The 22,339-nt window shown below is 49.1% G+C and overlaps 1 protein-coding gene across 1 annotated transcript in view; it reads right to left on the bottom strand.

The window, feature by feature from the left end:
- Window positions 1–22,339, bottom strand: part of LOC134965907 (phospholipase A2 inhibitor and Ly6/PLAUR domain-containing protein-like) — a 108,797-nt gene that overhangs the window by 46,426 nt on the left and 40,032 nt on the right. The window contains exon 2 of the mRNA XM_063942303.1: window positions 1,404–1,535. Within this exon, the coding sequence (XP_063798373.1) occupies window positions 1,404–1,535 (132 nt within the window). The remainder of the gene's footprint in view (window positions 1–1,403; window positions 1,536–22,339) is intronic.

Below are 22,339 nucleotides of genomic sequence, written 5' to 3'. Positions count from 1 at the left end.
TGACACCAAATGTCAGCCCCTCCGCAGTGACAGTAGCCAGGTGCTGCAGTGAGAAAGTCTCCTACTGTCTCCTACAGCACCCGGCTCCGGAGATGCTGGGCACACCCCCGGAGTGATGATTCCGGGTTCCCCACCAAGCCACGCCCCCTTAGTCTAAGAGCACGCCCCTTTTTTGCCGCGATCACGGCAGGAGATCAGGGGTGCACACCGGGTGTCACCACACCTGGTGACGCCTCTGACGATAATGCCCGATTTCATCCGATTTCGGACATTCGGGCCGATATATCGGATGAAATCGGGCATTTTGGATGTGTTCCAATGTGCGGTCCCGTGAGCATCGCATCGGATCTGTTAGATTGACTGTGTTGTGCTAGTGATGTGTCGGACCTCGCAGGCATGGCTGGGATTGCATAAAATACATTGTAAGCGACCGCATACGATGTATCTTATGCGATCCTGCCGCCCGGGTGGTTCAAGGGTGATTTCAAGGGTGATCGCCTGCGACATGAGGGTCCGATATGTCGCAGTAGTGTATGGGGCCCTTAAATGTCGTTAACGATGCGCGCTCCCGCACATCGTTAATGACCCCCTCCCTCGTCTGAACGTGTACAGACAGGGGAGGTCCTCTTTAACGACAGCCATACTGCAGATGCAGCATGGCTGTCATTACCCCCCCCGCCTCCCCCCCCCCCGCCATTGCTCGCTGTCCCAGCCGCATCGGCAAGTGTGTATGCACTTGCCGATGTAGGCCCCCCCCAATATTGGCGGCGGCGAGGATCGCCTAATTTGTACTAGGCTTCAGGGTGCATACATTTCTTAGAGAAAACTGCACCCAAAACTAAATGTGAGGGTTTAAACTTGGCTGCACACCACCAAATTAATATACAGTACAGTGTAAAAAAAATAAAAAAAAATAATAAATAATAAAAATGATATATATATATATATATATATATATATATATATATACTGTAAATTGTAATGAAACATTTCAAACATTCCACCATACCTATTCATATTCCTATGAACTGATATCATGACTGACAGTAAATCTGGATACTCTCAGTTAGCGGGACGCCTGCCAGTGCTTTCTGAGGGGAATCTGGGTACTGGGAATTCTTCAAGGTCAAAAGACTTAGACTAAAGGCTGCTTACTGTCAGTCAAATATAAGATATCAAAGTTGCAAAATTGTTAAAGAAACATTAATGTGCCAGGGGACGCCTGATCTTAGGTTTATCCAGCACATGAAGAGTGTATACTTAGCATGTAACATGCTGGGTACACCACTATACTGTGTCCAGGCTCTTGTTGTGACTATAGAACGCTGGAAGATTTGTACATAGTCTCCCATATAACCCCTATTACAGGGAGTAGCTTCCAATCTAACAAAATAAGCGATTACCATTGTCATGTCCTAGAGACGTCTCGGTGAGGGTCAGCATGCAGCGGCTCTCTGGGGCCTGGCAGGTCTCATAGGAGCCCGAACAGCTGTTTGCATTTGTAGCCGAACACACTTCACATTTCAGAGCAGCTCCTGGGGACAAAGAGGAGAAAACATGTCACTAAGTAGCAGATTTCAGGACACAAATTCACTTTACACCAGCAAGAGCTGCGTAGCACAGACATCTATTTCTGTGTGCTATGTAGCATTTTATTATCTCAGATGTCTGCAGTATGTATCCTCAGAATTTCATTTAAATAGTAAGTCCCATGGATGGCTGAAAAGGGACGGTATCGGGAATCCAGCACTTGGAATTCCGCCGGTCCGAATATCAATAGCGGCATTCCAGCGCTCAAGATCCCGAAGCTATTAGGTAAGTATGCCAACCCTTATTCCTAACCCCCCCTCCATGCAGCCTGACCCCCCCCCCCCTTCCTGTAGCCTAACCCTAAACCCTTCCCGTTGGTGCGTAACCCTAACAGCACCCCCTCACCCCCCGCAGCCTAAACCTAACCCTCCCCAGTGGTGCTTAAACCTATTCCTCCCTCCCCACAGCCTAATTCTAAACCCCCCCCCCCTCCCTGCAACCTAAACCTAAACTTCCCCCAGAAGCCTCTGGAACTGCAATCCATGCCGGTATTCAAGATTCTGCCATCGGTATTCCGATTGCTGGCATCCTGAATGCACGTTGGGATCCTACCCAGATACTCCTGAAAATCCTACATACTATGGCCCTCATTCCGAGTTGCTCGCTCGTTAGCTGCTTTTAGCAGCATTGCACACGCTAAGCCGCCGCCCTCTGGGAGTGTATCTTCGCTTAGCAGAATAGCGAATGAAAGGTTCGCAGAATAGCGAATAGAAAATTCTTAGCAATTTCTGAGTAGCTCCAGACCTACTCACAAATAGCGATCAGCTCAGGCCGTTTCGTTCCTGGTTTGACGTCACACAACCGCCCAGCGTTCGGTCAGCCACTCCCCCGTTTCACCAGATACTCCCGCGTTTTATCCTGGCACGCCTGCGTTTTTCCGCACACTCACAGAAAACGGCCAGTTTCCGCCCAAAAAACACCCACTTCCTGTCAATCACACTACGATCACTTCAACGATGAAAAATCTTCATTCGGACGTGAGTAAATCTACTAAGTTTTGAGCTAAAATACTAACCGCATGCGCACTGCGAACCATGCGTATGCGCATTTTTGCCTTAATCGCTCCGTTGCAAAAATCGGCAACGAGCGATCAACTCGGAATGACCCCCTATGTACCAGTGGTTCATAAACTTTCAGAATTTGTTTCACAGCACCCCTATGCTAAAAGATTCACATTGATAATTTCAGATTTGTTTTTTTGCAAGTAAGACATTTTTGAACAGAAAAGATGCTTGGCGTGTGCGCTGCTCAGGATCTAGCACCCCGAGGGGGGCGGTTTGGGGAATGATGAGACAACAGAAGCTAGTAGGACACAGATGGGATGGGGACTGTTAAAACATGTAGTGGGAGTGGGGGTAAGACAGGCTATAGGAAAGATTTCTGAAGTTTGGGGTGCCTTGAAAACTATCCAAGGAGCGTCATATTGCATGGGTGCCAACAGAGTATTCTAATTGCTGGACTGAAGGCAAGTGCCATAAACGTGGCTTAGAACTGCACTGAAGCCCAAAGCTGCAGCCTGGAATTTTCTCTCTACTCTTGTCTCTTAAGAACTGTCCATTGCCAGTTCTCCCCAACAGCTGGTAATCATACTTGCCTACTCTCCCGGAATGGCCGGGAGGCTCCCGAAAATCAGGTGACCCTCCCGGCCCCCCGGAAGAGCAGGCAAGTCTCCCGGAATCAGGGGTCCCCCTGCCCGTCCGCCCACTTAGTGTGTAAAGAGGGCGGTCCGGGCAGTTGATGACGCGATTCTTGCTGAATCGCATCATCATAGCCACGCCCCCTGCAGTGTAATGCTGGGGATCGCGGCATTACAGAGCGGGGGGAGTGGCTTAAAGGATGTGCCACTTAACTCCGCCCCCATCCCGCCCCTGCTCCACCCCCGTCCACCTCCTGCCCACGTCACAGCCCTCCCCTGCCCCCTTGCTGAGCCGACCTGGCTGCTCTCTCCCGCAGAGAGCAGCCAGAATGTCGGCAAGTATTAAATTGCCAATCTTTCAGCCGTTTCAGAATTTCCATGTGGATCAATGCCTTGTCTTTTAAATCTGCTTCTTTAAATCTGCTTTCATGTTTTAAATATTTAGTATGGTGATTGTATTAAATGATCTTACACTGGGGGTAATTCTGAGTTGATCGCAGCAGGAACTTTGGGGGTAATTCCAAGTTGATCGCAGCAGGATTTTTGTTAGCAGTTGGGCAAAACCATGGTGGTCATTCCGAGTTGTTCGCTCGGTAATTTTCTCTGCATCGCAGCGATTTTCCGCTAATTGCGCATGCGCAATGTTCGCACTGCGACTGCGCCAAGTAAATTTGCTAAGAAGTTTGGTATTTTACTCACGGCATTACGAGGTTTTTTCTTCGTTCTGGAGATCGGAGTGTGATTGACAGGAAGTGGGTGTTTCTGGGCGGAAACAGGCCGTTTTATGGGAGTGTGTGAAAAAACTAGAGATGAGCGCCTGAAATTTTTCGGGTTTTGTGTTTTGGTTTTGGGTTCGGTTCCGCGGCCGTGTTTTGGGTTCGAACGCGTTTTGGCAAAACCTCACCGAATTATTTTTGTCGGATTCGGGTGTGTTTTGGATTCGGGTGTTTTTTTCAAAAAACCCTAAAAAACAGCTTAAATCATAGAATTTGGGGGTAATTTTGATCCCAAAGTATTATTAACCTCAAAAAACATAATTTACACTCATTTTCAGCCTATTCTGAACACATCACACCTCACAATATTATTTTTAGTCCTAAAATTTGCACCGAGGTCGCTGTGTGAGTAAGATAAGCGACCCTAGTGGCCGACACAAACACCGGGCCCATCTAGGAGTGGCACTGCAGTGTCACGCAGGATGTCCCTTCCAAAAAACCCTCCCCAAACAGCACATGACGCAAAGAAAAAAAGAGGCGCAATGAGGTAGCTGTGTGAGTAAGATTAGCGACCCTAGTGGCCGACACAAACACCGGGCCCATCTAGGAGTGGCACTGCAGTGTCACGCAGGATGTCCCTTCCAAAAAACCCTCCCCAAACAGCACATGACGCAAAGAAAAAAAGAGGCGCAATGAGGTAGCTGACTGTGTGAGAAAGATAAGCGACCCTAGTGGCCGACACAAACACCGGGCCCATCTAGGAGTGGCACTGCAGTGTCACGCAGGATGGCCCTTCCAAAAAACCCTCCCCAAACAGCACATGACGCAAAGAAAAAAAGAGGCACAATGAGGTAGCTGACTGTGTGAGTAAGATTAGCGACCCTAGTGGCCGACACAAACACCGGGCACATCTAGGAGTGGCACTGCAGTGTCACGCAGGATGTCCCTTCCAAAAAACCCTCCCCAAACAGCACATGACGCAAAGAAAAAAAGAGGCGCAATGAGGTAGCTGTGTGAGTAAGATTAGCGACCCTAGTGGCCGACACAAACACCGGGCCCATCTAGGAGTGGCACTGCAGTGTCACGCAGGATGTCCCTTCCAAAAAACCCTCCCCAATCAGCACATGATGCAAAGAAAAAGAAAAGAAAAAAGAGGTGCAAGATGGAATTATCCTTGGGCCCTCCCACCCACCCTTATGTTGTATAAACAAAACAGGACATGCACACTTTAACCAACCCATCATTTCAGTGACAGGGTCTGCCACACGACTGTGACTGATATGACGGGTTGGTTTGGACCCCCCCCAAAAAAGAAGCAATTAATCTCTCCTTGCACAAACTGGCTCTACAGAGGCAAGATGTCCACCTCATCTTCACCCTCCGATATATCACCGTGTACATCCCCCTCCTCACAGATTATCAATTCGTCCCCACTGGAATCCACCATCTCAGCTCCCTGTGTACTTTGTGGAGGCAATTGCTGCTGGTCAATGTCTCCGCGGAGGAATTGATTATAATTCATTTTAATGAACATCATCTTCTCCACATTTTCTGGATGTAACCTCGTACGCCGATTGCTGACAAGGTGAGCGGCGGCACTAAACACTCTTTCGGAGTACACACTTGTGGGAGGGCAACTTAGGTAGAATAAAGCCAGTTTGTGCAAGGGCCTCCAAATTGCCTCTTTTTCCTGCCAGTATAAGTACGGACTGTGTGACGTGCCTACTTGGATGCGGTCACTCATATAATCCTCCACCATTCTATCAATGTTGAGAGAATCATATGCAGTGACAGTAGACGACATGTCCGTAATCGTTGTCAGGTCCTTCAGTCCGGACCAGATGTCAGCATCAGCAGTCGCTCCAGACTGCCCTGCATCACCGCCAGCGGGTGGGCTCGGAATTCTGAGCCTTTTCCTCGCACCCCCAGTTGCGGGAGAATGTGAAGGAGGAGATGTTGACAGGTCGCGTTCCGCTTGACTTGACAATTTTGTCACCAGCAGGTCTTTCAACCCCAGCAGACCTGTGTCTGCCGGAAAGAGAGATCCAAGGTAGGCTTTAAATCTAGGATCGAGCACGGTGGCCAAAATGTAGTGCTCTGATTTCAACAGATTGACCACCCGTGAATCCTTGTTAAGCGAATTAAGGGCTGCATCCACAAGTCCCACATGCCTAGCGGAATCGCTCCGTGTTAGCTCCTTCTTCAATGCCTCCAGCTTCTTCTGCAAAAGCCTGATGAGGGGAATGACCTGACTCAGGCTGGCAGTGTCTGAACTGACTTCACGTGTGGCAAGTTCAAAGGGCATCAGAACCTTGCACAACGTTGAAATCATTCTCCACTGCACTTGAGACAGGTGCATTCCACCTACTATATCGTGCTCAATTGTATAGGCTTGAATGGCCTTTTGCTGCTCCTCCAACCTCTGAAGCATATAGAGGGTTGAATTCCACCTCGTTACCACTTCTTGCTTCAGATGATGGCAGGGCAGGTTCAGTAGTTTTTGGTGGTGCTCCAGTTTTCTGTACGTGGTGCCTGTACGCCGAAAGTGTCCCGCAATTCTTCTGGCCACCGACAGCATCTCTTGCACGCCCCTGTCGTTTTTTAAAAAATTCTGCACCACCAAATTCAAGGTATGTGCAAAACATGGGACGTGCTGGAATTGGCCCAGATTTAATGCACACACAATATTGCTGGCGTTGTCCGATGCCACAAATCCACAGGAGAGTCCAATTGGGGTAAGCCATTCCGCGATGATCTTCCTCAGTTGCCGTAAGAGGTTTTCAGCTGTGTGCGTATTCTGGAAAGCGGTGATACAAAGCGTAGCCTGCCTAGGAAAGAGTTGGCGTTTGCGAGATGCTGCTACTGGTGCCGCCGCTGCTGTTCTTGCGGCGGGAGTCCATACATCTACCCAGTGGGCTGTCACAGTCATATAGTCCTGACCCTGCCCTGCTCCACTTGTCCACATGTCCGTGGTTAAGTGGACATTGGGTACAGCTGCATTTTTTAGGACACTGGTGACTCTTTTTCTGAGGTCTGTGTACATTTTCGGTATCGCCTGCCTAGAGAAATGGAACCTAGATGGTATTTGGTACCGGGGACACAGTACCTCCAACAAGTCTCTAGTTGGCTCTGCAGTAATGATGGATACCGGAACCACGTTTCTCACCACCCAGGATGCCAAGGCCTCAGTTATCCGCTTTGCAGTAGGATGACTGCTGTGATATTTCATCTTCCTCGCAAAGGACTGTTGAACAGTCAATTGCTTACTGGAAGTAGTACAAGTGGGCTTACGACTTCCCCTCTGGGATGACCATCGACTCCCAGCGGCAACAACAGCAGCGCCAGCAGCAGTAGGCGTTACACGCAAGGATGCATCGGAGGAATCCCAGGCAGGAGAGGACTCGTCAGACTTGCCAGTGACATGGCCTGCAGGACTATTGGCATTCCTGGGGAAGGAGGAAATTGACACTGAGGGAGTTGGTGGGGTGGTTTGCGTGAGCTTGGTTACAAGAGGAAGGGATTTACTGGTCAGTGGACTGCTTCCGCTGTCACCCAAAGTTTTTGAACTTGTCACTGACTTATTATGAATGCGCTGCAGGTGACGTATAAGGGAGGATGTTCCGAGGTGGTTAACGTCCTTACCCCTACTTATTACAGCTTGACAAAGGGAACACACGGCTTGACACCTGTTGTCCGCATTTCTGGTGAAATACCTCCACACCGAAGAGCTGATTTTTTTGGTATTTTCACCTGGCATGTCAACGGCCATATTCCTCCCACGGACAACAGGTGTCTCCCCGGGTGCCTGACTTAAACAAACCACCTCACCATCAGAATCCTCCTGGTCAATTTCCTCCCCAGCGCCAGCAACACCCATATCCTCCTCATCCTGGTGTACTTCAACACTGACATCTTCAATCTGACTATCAGGAACTGGACTGCGGGTGCTCCTTCCAGCACTTGCAGGGGGCGTGCAAATGGTGGAAGGCGCATGCTCTTCACCTCCAGTGTTGGGAAGGTCAGGCATCGCAACCGACACAATTGGACTCTCCTTGTGGATTTGGGATTTCGAAGAACGCACAGTTCTTTGCGGTGCTTTTGCCAGCTTGAGTCTTTTCAGTTTTCTAGCGAGAGGCTGAGTGCTTCCATCCTCATGTGAAGCTGAACCACTAGCCATGAACATAGGCCAGGGCCTCAGCCGTTCCTTGCCACTCCGTGTGGTAAATGGCATATTGGCAAGTTTACGCTTCTCCTCCGACAATTTTATTTTAGGTTTTGGAGTCCTTTTTTTTCTGATATTTGGTGTTTTGGATTTGACATGCTCTGTACTATGACATTGGGCATCGGCCTTGGCAGACGACGTTGCTGGCATTTCATCGTCTCGGCCATGACTAGTGGCAGCAGCTTCAGCACGAGGTGGAAGTGGATCTTGATCTTTCCCTAATTTTGGAACCTCAACTTTTTTGTTCTCCATATTTTATAGGCAGAACTAAAAGGCACCTCAGGTAAACAATGGAGATGGATGGATTGGATACTAGTATTGGATACCTGCCGACTGCCGACACAGAGGTAGCCACAGCCGTGAACTACCGCACTGTACACTGGTTGATAAAGAGATAGTAGTATACTCGTAACAACTAGTATGACACTATGACGACGGTATAAAGAATGAAAAAAAAACCACGGTTAGGTGGTATATATTATAATAATAATACAATTATGGATGGACGGACTGCCTGCCGACTGCCGACACAGAGGTAGCCACAGCCGTGAACTACCGCACTGTACACTGGTTGATAAAGAGATAGTAGTATACTCGTAACAACTAGTATGACACTATGACGACGGTATAAAGAATGAAAAAAAAACCACGGTTAGGTGGTATATATTATAATAATAATACAATTATGGATGGACGGACTGCCTGCCGACTGCCGACACAGAGGTAGCCACAGCCGTGAACTACCGCACTGTACACTGGTTGATAAAGAGATAGTAGTATACTCGTAACAACTAGTATGACACTATGACGACGGTATAAAGAATGAAAAAAAAACCACGGTTAGGTGGTATATATTATAATAATAATACAATTATGGATGGACGGACTGCCTGCCGACTGCCGACACAGAGGTAGCCACAGCCGTGAACTACCGCACTGTACACTGGTTGATAAAGAGATAGTAGTATACTCGTAACAACTAGTATGACACTATGACGACGGTATAAAGAATGAAAAAAAAACCACGGTTAGGTGGTATATATTATAATAATAATACAATTATGGATGGACGGACTGCCTGCCGACTGCCGACACAGAGGTAGCCACAGCCGTGAACTACCGCACTGTACACTGGTTGATAAAGAGATAGTAGTATACTCGTAACAACTAGTATGACACTATGACGACGGTATAAAGAATGAAAAAAAAACCACGGTTAGGTGGTATATATTATAATAATAATACAATTATGGATGGACGGACTGCCTGCCGACTGCCGACACAGAGGTAGCCACAGCCGTGAACTACCGCACTGTACACTGGTTGATAAAGAGATAGTAGTATACTCGTAACAACTAGTATGACACTATGACGGTATAAAGAATGAAAAAAAAACCACGGTTAGGTGGTATATATTATAATAATAATACAATTATGGATGGACGGACTGCCTGCCGACTGCCGACACAGAGGTAGCCACAGCCGTGAACTACCGCACTGTACACTGGTTGATAAAGAGATAGTAGTATACTCGTAACAACTAGTATGACACTATGATGACGGTATAAAGAAAGAAAAAAAAATACCACGGTTAGGTGGTATATATTGTAATACAATTATGGATGGACGGACTGCCTGCCGAGTTCCGACTGCCGACACAGAGGTAGCCACAGCCGTGAACTACCGCACTGTACTGTGTCTGCTGCTAATATAGACTGGTTGATAAAGAGATAGTATACAATACATACAACAATATACTACTATACTGGTGGTCAGGCACTGGTCACCACTAGTCACACTGGCAGTGGCACTCCTGCAGCAAAAGTGTGCACTGTTTAATTTTAAATTAATATAATATTATGTACTCCTGGGGGCTCCTGCTATAACAACCTGCAGTGCTCCCCAGTCTCCCCCACAATTATTATAAGCTTTGCCTTTTATACATTGATGTGCAGCACACTGGGCTGAGCTGAGTGCACACAGACTGAGTCACACTGTGTGACTGGCTGCTGCTGTGTATCGTTTTTTTTCAGGCAGAGAACGGATATAGCAGAGAACGGATATATATTAAAATAAATAAAAGTTAACTAACAACAACTGCACTGGTCACTGTGGTAAACTCTGTCTGACTCTGCACAATCTCTCTCTCTCTTCTAATCTAATTTCTAATGGAGAGGACGCCAGCCACGTCCTCTCCCTATCAATCTCAATGCACGTGTGAAAATGGCGGTGACGCGCGGCTCCTTATATAGAATCCGAGTCTCGCGAGAATCCGACAGCGTCATGATGACGTTCGGGCGCGCTCGGGTTAACCGAGCAAGGCGGGAGGATCCGAGTCTGCTCGGACCCGTGAAAAAAACATGAAGTTCGTGCGGGTTCGGTTTCAGAGAAACCGAACCCGCTCATCTCTAGAAAAAACGCTACAGTTTCTGGGAAAAACGCGGGAGTGGCTGGAGAAACGGAGGAGTGTCTGGGCGAACGCTGGGTGTGTTTGTGACGTCAAACCAGGAACGACAAGCACTGAACTGATCGCACTGGAAGAGTAAGTGTCGAGCTACTCAGAAACTGCACAGAGTAGTCTTTTCGCAATATTGCGAATCTTTCGTTCGCAATTTTGCTAAGCTAAGATTCACTCCCAGTAGGCGGCGGCTTAGCATGTGCAATGCTGCTAAAAGCAGCTTGCGAGCGAACAACTCGGAATGAGGGCCCATATGCACTACAGGGGAGGCAGATGTAACATGTGCAGAGATAGTTAGATTTGGGTGTGGTGAGTTAAATCTGCAATCTAAATTGCAGTGTAAAAGTAAAGCAGCCAGTATTTACCCTGCACAGAAACAAAATAACCCACCAAATCTAACTATCTCTGCAAATGTTATATCTGCCCCACCTGCAGTGCACATGATTTTGCCCAACTGCTAAAAAATTTCCTGCTGCGATCAACTTGGAATTACCGTCACTGGCCCTCATTCCGAGTAGTTTGCTCGTTATTTTTTTCCGCTACGGAGCGATTAGTCACAAACTGCGCATGCGCAATGTTCGCAGTGCGGCTGCGCCAAGTAAATTTGCACAAAAGTTTGGTATTTTACTCACGGCCTAACAAGGTTTTTTCATCGTTCTGGTGATCGTAGTGTGATTGACAGGAAGTGGGTGTTTCTGGGCGGAAACTGGCCGTTTTGTGGGAGTGTGCGGAAAAACGCAGGCGTTTCAGGGAAAAACGCGGGAGTGTCTGGAGAAACGGGGTAGTGTCTGGACGAACGCTGGGTGTGTTTGTGACGTCAAACCAGGAACGAAAAGGACTGAACTGATCGCAGTATAGGAGTAAGTCTCGAGCTACTCAGAAACTGCAAAGAAATTTCTATTCGCAATTCTGCTAATCTTTCGTTCGCAATTCTGCAAAGCTAAGATTCACTCCCGGGCCCTCATTCCGAGTTAATCGCTCGCAAGGCGAATTTAGCAGAGTTGCTCACGCTAAGCCTACGCCTACTGGGAGTGTATCTTAGCTTCTTAAAATTGCGACCGATGTATTCGCAATATTGCGATTACAAACTACTTAGCAGTTTCAGAGTAGCTTCAGACTTACTCGGCATCTGCGTTCAGTTCAGTGCTTGTCGTTCCTGGTTTGACGTCATAAACACACCCAGCGTTCGCCCAGACACTCCCCCGTTTCTCCGGCCACTCCTGCGTTTTTTCCGGAAACGGTAGCGTTTTTATCCACACGCCCCGAAAACGCCGTGTTTCCGCCCAGTAACACCCATTTCCTGTCAATCACACTACGTTCGCCAGAGCGAAGAAAAAGCCGTGAGTAAAAATACTATCTTCATTGTAAAATTACTTGGCGCAGTCGCAGTGCGAATATTGCGCATGCGTACTAAGCGGAATTTCACTGCGATGCGAAGAAAATTACCGAGCGAACGACTCGGAATGAGGGCCCCAGTAGGCAGCGGCTTAGCGTGTGCAATGCTGCTAAAAGCAGATAACGAGCGAACAACTCAGAATGAGGGCCACTATCCCTTCCTTCTCATCTCTGTTTTGGGACCTACCACCTTGGAAGGAGACGAATATTTATATACACTGACTGAAGACAGGACGAGAACATAAGTGCCGGTACAAGTTGCCAAATTTCCTAATTGTCTGTCCTAAAAAAACTGTTGTTTTTTTTGTGGTTACTAGCGTATGTGACACAATTTCCTACTATTTGTATGCGTGACTCTGTGATGGAGAAGTAGGATATTTTCAATGTTTTGGGTGTCACAAGCGCACAGCGAAAAAGGTATGTGGTTCCACAAGGAAGGGGCATGGCCACACAATTGTACCCCCATTTAAAACGCCCCCAGTAGTGGCGCTGCTTACACATACCACTGCAGTTGTAGCACACCTTACACATAACACCTCCAGTAGTAGCGCAGCTTACACATAATGACTCTAGTAGTAGCGCAGCTTACACGTAACGTCCCAGTAGTAGCGCAGCTTACACGTAACGTCCCAGTAGTAGCGCAGCTTACACGTAACGTCCCAGTAGTAGCGCAGCTTACACGTAACGGCCCAGTAGTAGCGCAGCTTACACGTAACGGCCCAGTAGTAGCGCAGCTTACACGTAACGCCACAGTAGTAGCGCAGCTTACACGTAACGGCCCAGTAGTAGCGCAGCTTACACGTAACGGCCCAGTAGTAGCGCAGCTTACACGTAACGCCACAGTAGTAGCGCAGCTTACACGTAACGGCCCAGTAGTAGCGCAGCTTACACGTAACGCCACAGTAGTAGCGCAGCTTACACGTAACGGCCCAGTAGTAGCGCAGCTTACACGTAACGGCCCAGTAGTAGCGCAGCTTACACATAACGCCCCAGTAGTAGCGCAGCTTACACGTAACGGCCCAGTAGTAGCGCAGCTTACACGTAACGGCCCAGTAGTAGCGCAGCTTACACGTAACGGCCCAGTAGTAGCGCAGCTTACACGTAACGGCCCAGTAGTAGCGCAGCTTACACGTAACGCCCCAGTAGTAGCGCAGCTTACACATAACGGCCCAGTAGTAGCGCAGCTTACACATAACGGCCCAGTAGTATCACAGCTTACACGTAATGCCCCCAGTAGTAGCGCAGCTTACACGTAACGTCCCAGTAGTAGCGCAGCTTACACGTAACGCCCCAGTAGTAGTGCAGCTTACACGTAACGCCCCAGTAGTATCACAGCTTACACGTAATGCCCCAGTAGTAGCGCAGCTTACACGTAACGCCCCAGTAGTAGCGCAGCTTACACGTAACGCCCCAGTAGTAGCGCAGCTTACACGTAACGCCCCAGTAGTAGCGCCGCTTACACGTAATGGCCCAGTAGTATCGCAGCTTACACGTAACGCCCCAGTAGTAGCGCAGCTTACACGTAACGCCCCAGTAGTAGCGCAGCTTACACGTAACGCCCCAGTAGTAGCGCAGCTTACACGTAACGCCCCAGTAGTAGCGCCGCTTACACGTAATGGCCCAGTAGTATCGCAGCTTACACGTAATGCCCCAGTAGTAGCGCAGCTTACACGTAACGCCCCAGTAGTAGCGCAGCTTACACGTAACGCCCCAGTAGTAGCGCAGCTTACACGTAATGCCCCAGTAGTAGCGCAGCTTACACGTAACGCCCCAGTAGTAGCGCAGCTTACACGTAACGCCCCAGTAGTAGCGCAGCTTACACGTAACGCCCCAGTAGTAGCGCCGCTTACACGTAATGGCCCAGTAGTATCGCAGCTTACACGTAATGCCCCAGTAGTAGCGCAGCTTACACGTAACGGCCCAGTAGTATCGCAGCTTGCACATAATGCCCCAGTAGTAGCGCAGCTTACACGTAACACCTCAGTAGTAGCGTAGCTTACACGTAACACCCCAGTAGTAGCGCCGCTTACACGTAACGGCCCAGTAGTAGCGGCGCTTACACATAATGCCAAAGTAGTAGCGGCACTTACACATAACGCCCAAGTAGTAGCGCAGCTTACCCGTAATGCCCCAGTAGTAGCGCAGCTTACACGTAATGCCCCAGTAGTAGCACAGCTTACATGTAATGCCCCAGTAGTAGCGCAGCTTACACGTAACGGCCCAGTAGTAGCGCAGCTTACACGTAACGGCCCAGTAGTAGCGCCACTTACACATAATGACTCTAGTAGTAGCGGTGCTTACACATAACGCCCAAGTAGTAGCGCAGCTTACACGTAATGCCCCAGTAGTAGCGCAGCTTACACGTAACGGCCCAGTAGTATCGCAGCTTACACGTAATGCCCCAGTAGTAGCGCAGCTTACACGTAACGCCCCAGTAGTAGCACAGCTTACACATAACGCCCCAGTAGTAGCACAGCTTACACATAACGCCCCAGTAGTAGCGCCACTTACACATAATGACTCTAGTAGTAGCGGCGCTTACACATAACGCCCAAGTAGTAGCGCAGCTTAAATGTAATGCCCCAGTAGTAGCGCAGCTTACACGTAATGCCCCAGTAGTAGCGCAGCTTACACATAACGCCCCAGTAGTAGCGCCGCTTACACGTAACACCCCAGTAGTAGCACAGCTTACACGTAACGCCCCAGTAGTAGCACAGCTTACACATAACGCCCCAGTAGTATCGCAGCTTACACGTAATGCCCACAGATGTGCAGTTTATTTACATTCCCCCCTCCCCCCCCACACACACACTTTCTCACTTACTCTCTTTGGCTGGCAGGATCTGGAGCAGCATGTCCTCCTCTATGGCACTGCAGTCTGATGGTCCCATGTAGCCCCACGCCCTCTGCACATTTTGCCACACCCCCTCCATCTGTGTAGCTCCGCCCCCTTCATCCGATCAGTCACTGTCACAGGAGGGGTGGGGGAGAGGAGAGGAGGCTTTCAGCTGCCGGCGCCGCTGCCTGTCATGCAGTGACAGGCACAGCGGTCGTCAGCAGCAGGGGGCCCAGGCGCAGCAGCGGGGATGCAGAGCAGGGAGAGCGCCGCTCCTCCCTGGCGCCTACCTGCACTGCATCCCTTTGCTGAGCGGGTAGCCCTGGGCCTGACTATAGATAGAGGTCAGGGGAGTTTTAACAGAAGAGGGGGCCCGTGTGCACCCCCGGGTGGGCTCCCTCCTCTGCACAGTGCAGTAGTCTCCGGCACTTGCTGTAGTTTCCTGCTCATGTCTCTGGAAACATGGCGCCCGCCATGTTCTGGGGACCAATTTAACTACTGCACATGCGCATTGGACATTTTGGCTGCGATTTTCTCCACAATTGCAGCACCCGACGATGGACTCCGGAAAGGTAAGTATTCAAACGTGGGTGCAGTGTGTGCGTTGTGGGACCCCGTGGACTGAGGGGTGCGTGTGCACCGTACACAATGCATCCATTATAGAAACGTGAACGATAGAGGTGGGTGCTGAGGGAGCACTTTACAGATTGTAGGATGGGGTAGAGTCTAGCCTGGCAAGGCAGAAGATCTTGGGGGAGATGTACTAAGCCTTCAAGAGAGATAAAGTGGAGAGAGACAAAGTACCAGCTAATCAGCTCCTAACTGACATGTTACAGGCTGTGTTCCTCTCTCCGGTTTAGCTCTCTCTCAGATACTTAGTACATCTGCACCAGATGGGCCAATGTATTAATCCTTTAAAAGTGATAACGTACCAACCAACCAGCTCCTGTCATTTTTCAAGCAAAGCCTGTAACATGTCAGTCAGGAGCTGATTGGCTGGTACTTTATCACTTTTCAAGGCTTAGTACATCTGGCCCACTATCATTAAATCTGGCAGTACACCATAGCCCAGTACAACTTACAGTATGTTACATCATAGCCATACGTGACATCACCTGTACTTTCAGGGACACTCATTTTGTTAATTGGCGGTAGATTTACTTAAACTTCTAAAAATGAAAAGTGGAGACGTTGCCCATAGCAACCAATAGATGTTATCCATCATTCTCTATTGCACTCTAGAAACTGATAGAGAGAATCTGATTGGTTGCTATGAGCAACACATCCACTTGCCTGTTTTAGTAAGCTTTAGTAAATCTACCCCAACTAAGAATATTTCAGATCAGTATTACTAAACTAATACTGACCAGACACGTGCCCCAATCCCTGCCCCCCACCACACTATACTTACACATGTGGCAGGGCCAATGGTCCTCTTCTACTATCTTGGTAGACTGTTCCATCTCCGTCCCTATGGTTGGGGTTCCCCACTCTCACTGATAATGGTGGAGATAGTACAGACCACCGTTAATTGATTCTATGGATGGGATGTACTATGCATCTCATACATGATATAATACATCCCATCACCTACTGTATTGGGTAAATACAGTCATTAATAACGCCAGTATGTAACTAGAAATGCAATTAATATCATAAAATAAGATTTTACTTACCGGTAAATCTATTTCTCGTAGTCCGTAGTGGATGCTGGGGACTCCGTAAGGACCATGGGGAATAGACGGGCTCCGCAGGAGACATGGGCACTTTAAGAAAGAATTTGGATTCTGGTGTGCTCTGGCTCCTCCCTCTATGACCCTCCTCCAGACCTCAGTTAGAGAAACTGTGCCCGGAAGAGCTGACAGTACAAGGAAAGGATTTTGGTAATCCAGGGCAAGATATATACCAGCCATACCAATCACACCGTATAACTTGTGATAAACTTACCCAGTTAACAGTATGAACAACAACAGAGCATCAGATCAACGCTGATGCAACTATAATATAACCCTTGTTGAAGCAATAACTATATACAAGCATTGCAGAAGAAGTCCGCACTTGGGACGGGCGCCCAGCATCCACTACGGACTACGAGAAATAGATTTACCGGTAAGTAAAATCTTATTTTCTCTAACGTCCTAGTGGATGCTGGGGACTCCGTAAGGACCATGGGGATTATACCAAAGCTCCCAAACGGGCGGGAGAGTGCGGATGACTCTGCAGCACCGAATGAGCAAACACAAGGTCCTCCTCAGCCAGGGTATCAAACTTGTAGAACTTTGCAAAGGTGTTTGAACCTGACCAAGTAGCCGCTCGGCAAAGCTGTAATGCCGAGACCCCTCGGGCAGCCGCCCAAGAAGAGCCCACCTTCCTTGTGGAATGGGCCTTAACTGATTTAGGCAGTGGCAATCCAGCCGCAGAATGAGCCTGCTGAATCGTGTTACAGATCCAGCGAGCAATAGTCTGCTTTGAAGCAGGCGCCCCAAGCTTGTTGGAAGCATACAGGATAAACAAAGATTCTGTTTTCCTGACCCTAGCCGTTCTGGCTACATAAACCTTCAAAGCCCTGACCACATCTAGTAACTCGGAATCCTCCAAGTCATTAGTAGCCACAGGCACCACAATAGGTTGGTTTATATGAAAGGATGAAACCACCTTTGGCAGAAATTGTGGGCGGGTCCGCAATTCTGCTCTATCCGCATGGAAAACCAGATAATGGCTTTGATGTGACAAAGCCGCCAATTCTGACACACGCCTAGCTGAAGCCAAGGCTAGTAGCATGACCACCTTCCAGGTGAGATATTTCAATTCCACCGTCTTGAGTGGTTCAAACCAGTGTGATTTCAGGAAACTCAACACCACGTTAAGATCCCAAGGTGCCACTGGAGGCACAAAAGGGGGCTGAATATGCAGCACTCCCTTTACAAACGTCTGATCTTCAGGCAGAGAAGCCAGTTCTTTTTGAAAGAAAATGGATAGGGCCGAAATCTGGACCTTAATGGAACCCAATTTTAGGCCCAAAGTCACTCCCGACTGTAGGAAGTGAAGGAAACGGCCCAGCTGGAATTCCTCCGTAGGGGCATTCCTGGCCTCACACCAAGCAACATATTTTCGCCATATACGGTGATAATGTTGAGCCGTCACGTCCTTCCTAGCCCTTATCAGCGTAGGAATGACCTCATCCGGAATGCCTTTTTCTGCTAGGATCCGGCGTTCAACCGCCATGCCGTCAAACGCAGCCGCGGTAAGTCTCGGAACAGACAGGGCCCCTGTTGCAACAAGTCCTGTCTTAGAGGCAGAGGCCACGGGTCCTCTGTGAGCATTTCTTGCAGATCTGGATACCAAGTCCTTCTTGGCCAATCCGGAACAATGATTATTGCTCTCACTCCTCTTTTTCTTATGATTCTCAGCACCTTGGGTATGAGAGGAAGAGGATGAAATACATAGACCGACTGGAACACCCACGGCGTCACCAGTGCGTCCACAGCTATCGCCTGAGGGTCTCTTGACCTGGCGCAATACTTCTGTAGCTTCTTGTTGAGGCGGGATGCCATCATGTCCACCTGTGGCAGTTCCCACCGACTTGCAACCTGCGCGAAGACTTCTTGATGAAGTCCCCATTCTCCCGGGTGGAGGTCGTGCCTGCTGAGGAAGTCTGCTTCCTAGTTGTCCACTCCCGGAATGAACACTGCTGACAGTGCGCTTACGTGATTTTCCGCCCAGCGAAGAATTCTGGTGGCTTCTACCATCGCCACCCTGCTCCTTGTGCCGCTTTGGCGGTTTACATGAGCCACTGCGGTGATGTTGTCTGACTGAATCAGAACCGGGTGGTCGCGAAGTAGGGACTCCGCTTGGCGTAGGGCGTTGTATATTGCCCTTAGTTCCAGGATGTTGATGTGGAGGCAAGTCTCCTGACTTGACCACAGACCTTGGAAATTTCTTCCCTGTGTGACTGCCCCCCACCCTCTGAGGCTTGCATCCGTGGTCACCAGGACCCAGTTCTGAATGCCGAATCTGCGGCCCTCGAGGAGGTGAGCACCCTTGTTTCCCAGGACTCGCGTGCAGTGATGCACCGACACCTGTTTTGGTTTCAATTGGTTTCTGACCAGTGTCATGAGCTCTTGAGCCTTCTCCATCGGGAGATAAACCCTCTTCTGGTCTGTGTCCAGAATCATGCCCAGGAAGGGCAGACGAGTCGTAGGAATCAACTGCGACTTTGGAATATTTAGAATCCAGCCGTGTTGCCGTAACACTTCCAGAGAGCGTGCTACGCTGATCAGCAACTGCTCTCTGGACCTCGCCTTAATGAGGAGATCGTCCAAGTATGGGATAATTGTGACCCCTTGCTTCCGCAGGAGTACCATCATTTCTGCCATTACCTTGGTAAATATTCTCGGTGCCGTGGAGAGACCAAATGGCAACGTCTGAAATTGGTAATGGCAATCCTGTACCAAAAAATCTGAGGTACGCCGGATGAGGTGGATAAATGGGGACATGAAGGTATGCATCCTTTATGTCCAGAGACACCATAAAATCCCCCCCTTCCAGGCTTGCGATGACCGCTCTCAGCGATTCCATCTTGAACTTGAACCTTTTCAGGTATATGTTCAGGGATTTTAAATTCAATATGGGTCTGACCGAACCGTCCGGTTTCGGTACCACAAACATGGTCGAATAATAACCCTTTCCTCGTTAAAGGAGGGGAACCTTGACCACCACCTGTTGAAGATACAATTTGTGAATTGCAGCTAACACTATTTCCCTCTCTAAGGGGGAAGCTGGCAGGGCCGATCTGAGGTATCGGTGAGGGGGCATCTCTTCGAATTCCAGCTTGTATCCCTGAGACACAATATCTATTGCCCAGGGATCCACCTGTGAGTAAAGTTTGAACCCACTTGTGGCTGAAATTTCGGAGACGCGCCCCCACCGGGCCTGGCTCCGCCTGTGGAGCCCCAGCGTCATGCGGTGGATTTAGTGGCAGCCGGGGAGGACTTCTGTTCCTGGGAACTAGCTGTGTTGTGCAGCTTCCTTCCTCTGCCCCTGCCTCTGGCAAGAAAGGACGCACCTCGGACTTTCTTGCCTTTTTGTGATCGAAAGGACTGCATTTGGTAATACGGTGCTTTCTTAGGCTGTGAGGAAACATATGGCAAAAAAAATGACTTTCCAGCAGTAGCTGTGGAGACCAGGTCCGAGAGACCCTCCCCAAACAATTCCTCACCCTTGTAAGGTAAAACCTCCATGTGCCTTTTTGAATCGGCATCACCTGTCCATTGCTGAGTCCACAGGACCCTTCTGGCAGAAATCGACATTGCATATATTCTAGAGCCCAGTAGGCTAATGTCTCTTTGAGCATCTCTCATATATAGGACAGCGTCTTTTATATGCCCCAGGCTCATTAATATAGTATCCTTGTCTAAGGTATCAAGTTCCTCAGATAAGGTATCCGTCCATGCTGCTACAGCACTACACACCCAGGGCGACGCAATTGCCGGCCTTAGTAAGGTACCTGAATGTGTATAAATGGACTTCAGGGTACCCTCTTGCTTTCTATCCGCAGCATCTTTTAGGGTGGCCGTATCCTGTGACAGCAGGGCTACCCTCTTGGATAAGCGTGTTAAAGCTTTGTCCACCCTAGGGGAGGATTCCCAGCGTAACCTGTCCGTTGGCGGGAAGGGATACGCCATAAGCATCCGTTTGGAAATCTGCAGTTTTTTATCTGGAGATTCCCAAGCCTTTTCACATAACTCATTTAGCTCATGTGAAGGGGGAAAGGTCACCACCTGCCTTTTTTCCCCATACATATAAACCCTCTTGTCAGGGACTGGGATTTCCTCTGTGATGTGCAACACATCTTTCATTGCTATAATCATGTAGCGGATGGCTTTAGCCAATTTAGGCTGTAACTTTGCATCATCGTAATCGACACTGGAGTCAGAATCCATGTCGGTATCTGTGTCAACAATTTGGGATAGTGGGCGCTTCTGAGACCCTGACGGCCTCTGCGACATAGGATCAGGCACGGGCTGAGACCCTGACTGTCCTAAGGTTTCAGCTGTATCCAACCTTTTATGTAAGGAATTAACATTATCATTTAAAACCTTCCACATATCCATCCAATCAGGTGTCGGCGCCGTCGGCAGAGACACCACATTCATTTGCTCCCTCTCTGTTTCCACATAGCCTTCCTCGTCAAACATGTCGACACAAGAGTACCGACACACCACACACACAGGGGATGCTCTTTTTGAAGACAGTTCCCCCACAAGGCCCTATGGAGAGACAGAGAGAGTATGCCAGCACACACCCCAGCGCTATATAACCCAGGAATCACACAGTAACTTAGTGTTAACCCAGTAGCCGCTGTAATAATGATTTTTGCGCTTAATTATGTGCCCCCCCTCTCTTTTGCACCCTCTTCTACCGTGTATCTGCAGGGGAGAGCCTGGGGAGCTTCCTCTCAGCGGAGCTGTGGAGAAAAAATGGCGCTGGTGAGTGCTGAGGAAGAAGCCCTGCCCCCTCAGAGGCGGGCTTCTGTCCCGCGTTTATGTACAATATTATGGCGGGGGCTCATACATATATACAGTGCCCAACTGTATATATGTCAACTTTTGCCAAGAGGTCCTAATTGCTGCCCAGGGCGCCCCCCCCCCCCTGCGCCCTGCACCCTTACAGTGACCGCAGTATGTGGGTGTAGTGTGGGAGCAATGGCGCACTGCTGCAGTGCTGTGCGCTACCTCAGTGAAGACTGAAGTCTTCTGCCGCCGATTTCGAAGTCTTCTTGCTTCTTTCACCCGGCTTCTGTCTTCCGGCTCAGCGTGGGGGACGGCGGCGCGGCTCCGGGATCGGACGACGAGGGTGAGATCCTGTGTACGATCCCTCTGGAGCTAATGGTATCCAGTAGCCTAAGAAGCAGGACCTATCTTCAGTGAGTAGGGCTGATTCTCTCCCCTCAGTCCCACGATGCAGGGAGTCTGTTGCCAGCAGAGCTCCCTGAAAATAAAAAAATCTAACAAAATACTTTCTTACAGCAAGCTCAGGAGAGCTCACTGAACAGCACCCAGCTCGTCCGGGCACAGATTCAAACTGAGGTCTGGAGGAGGGTCATAGAGGGAGGAGCCAGAGCACACCAGAATCCAAATTCTTTCTTAAAGTGCCCATGTCTCCTGCGGAGCCCGTCTATTCCCCATGGTCCTTACGGAGTCCCCAGCATCCACTAGGACGTTAGAGAAAGGACAATTCTCCTGATAAAAGCGGTTTCCTTTGAAATAGAAGGGCTTCTGGGTTTAGAACTTGGGAGACCTTCTGCCCAGAAGGCATATGGCTTTATTGTGTAACAAATCCAAGCTCTGGAATGTATTGCATTCCGGAGCTTGATACATATGGAAATGTGTCCAAAACCCCAAAAATGAAATTTTCAGAGTTTTGGGCACTTTGGGGTATATTCAATTGAAGTAGGATCCATTCGCCATTCATTTGTCGGAATGGA

The sequence above is a fragment of the Pseudophryne corroboree genome, chromosome 10, assembly GCF_028390025.1.
Source record: "Pseudophryne corroboree isolate aPseCor3 chromosome 10, aPseCor3.hap2, whole genome shotgun sequence".
In the NCBI taxonomy this organism is placed as follows: domain Eukaryota; kingdom Metazoa; phylum Chordata; class Amphibia; order Anura; family Myobatrachidae; genus Pseudophryne; species Pseudophryne corroboree.
Note: the sequence above shows the minus strand (reverse complement) of the source record. Positions and strands in the feature narration are given on the sequence as shown.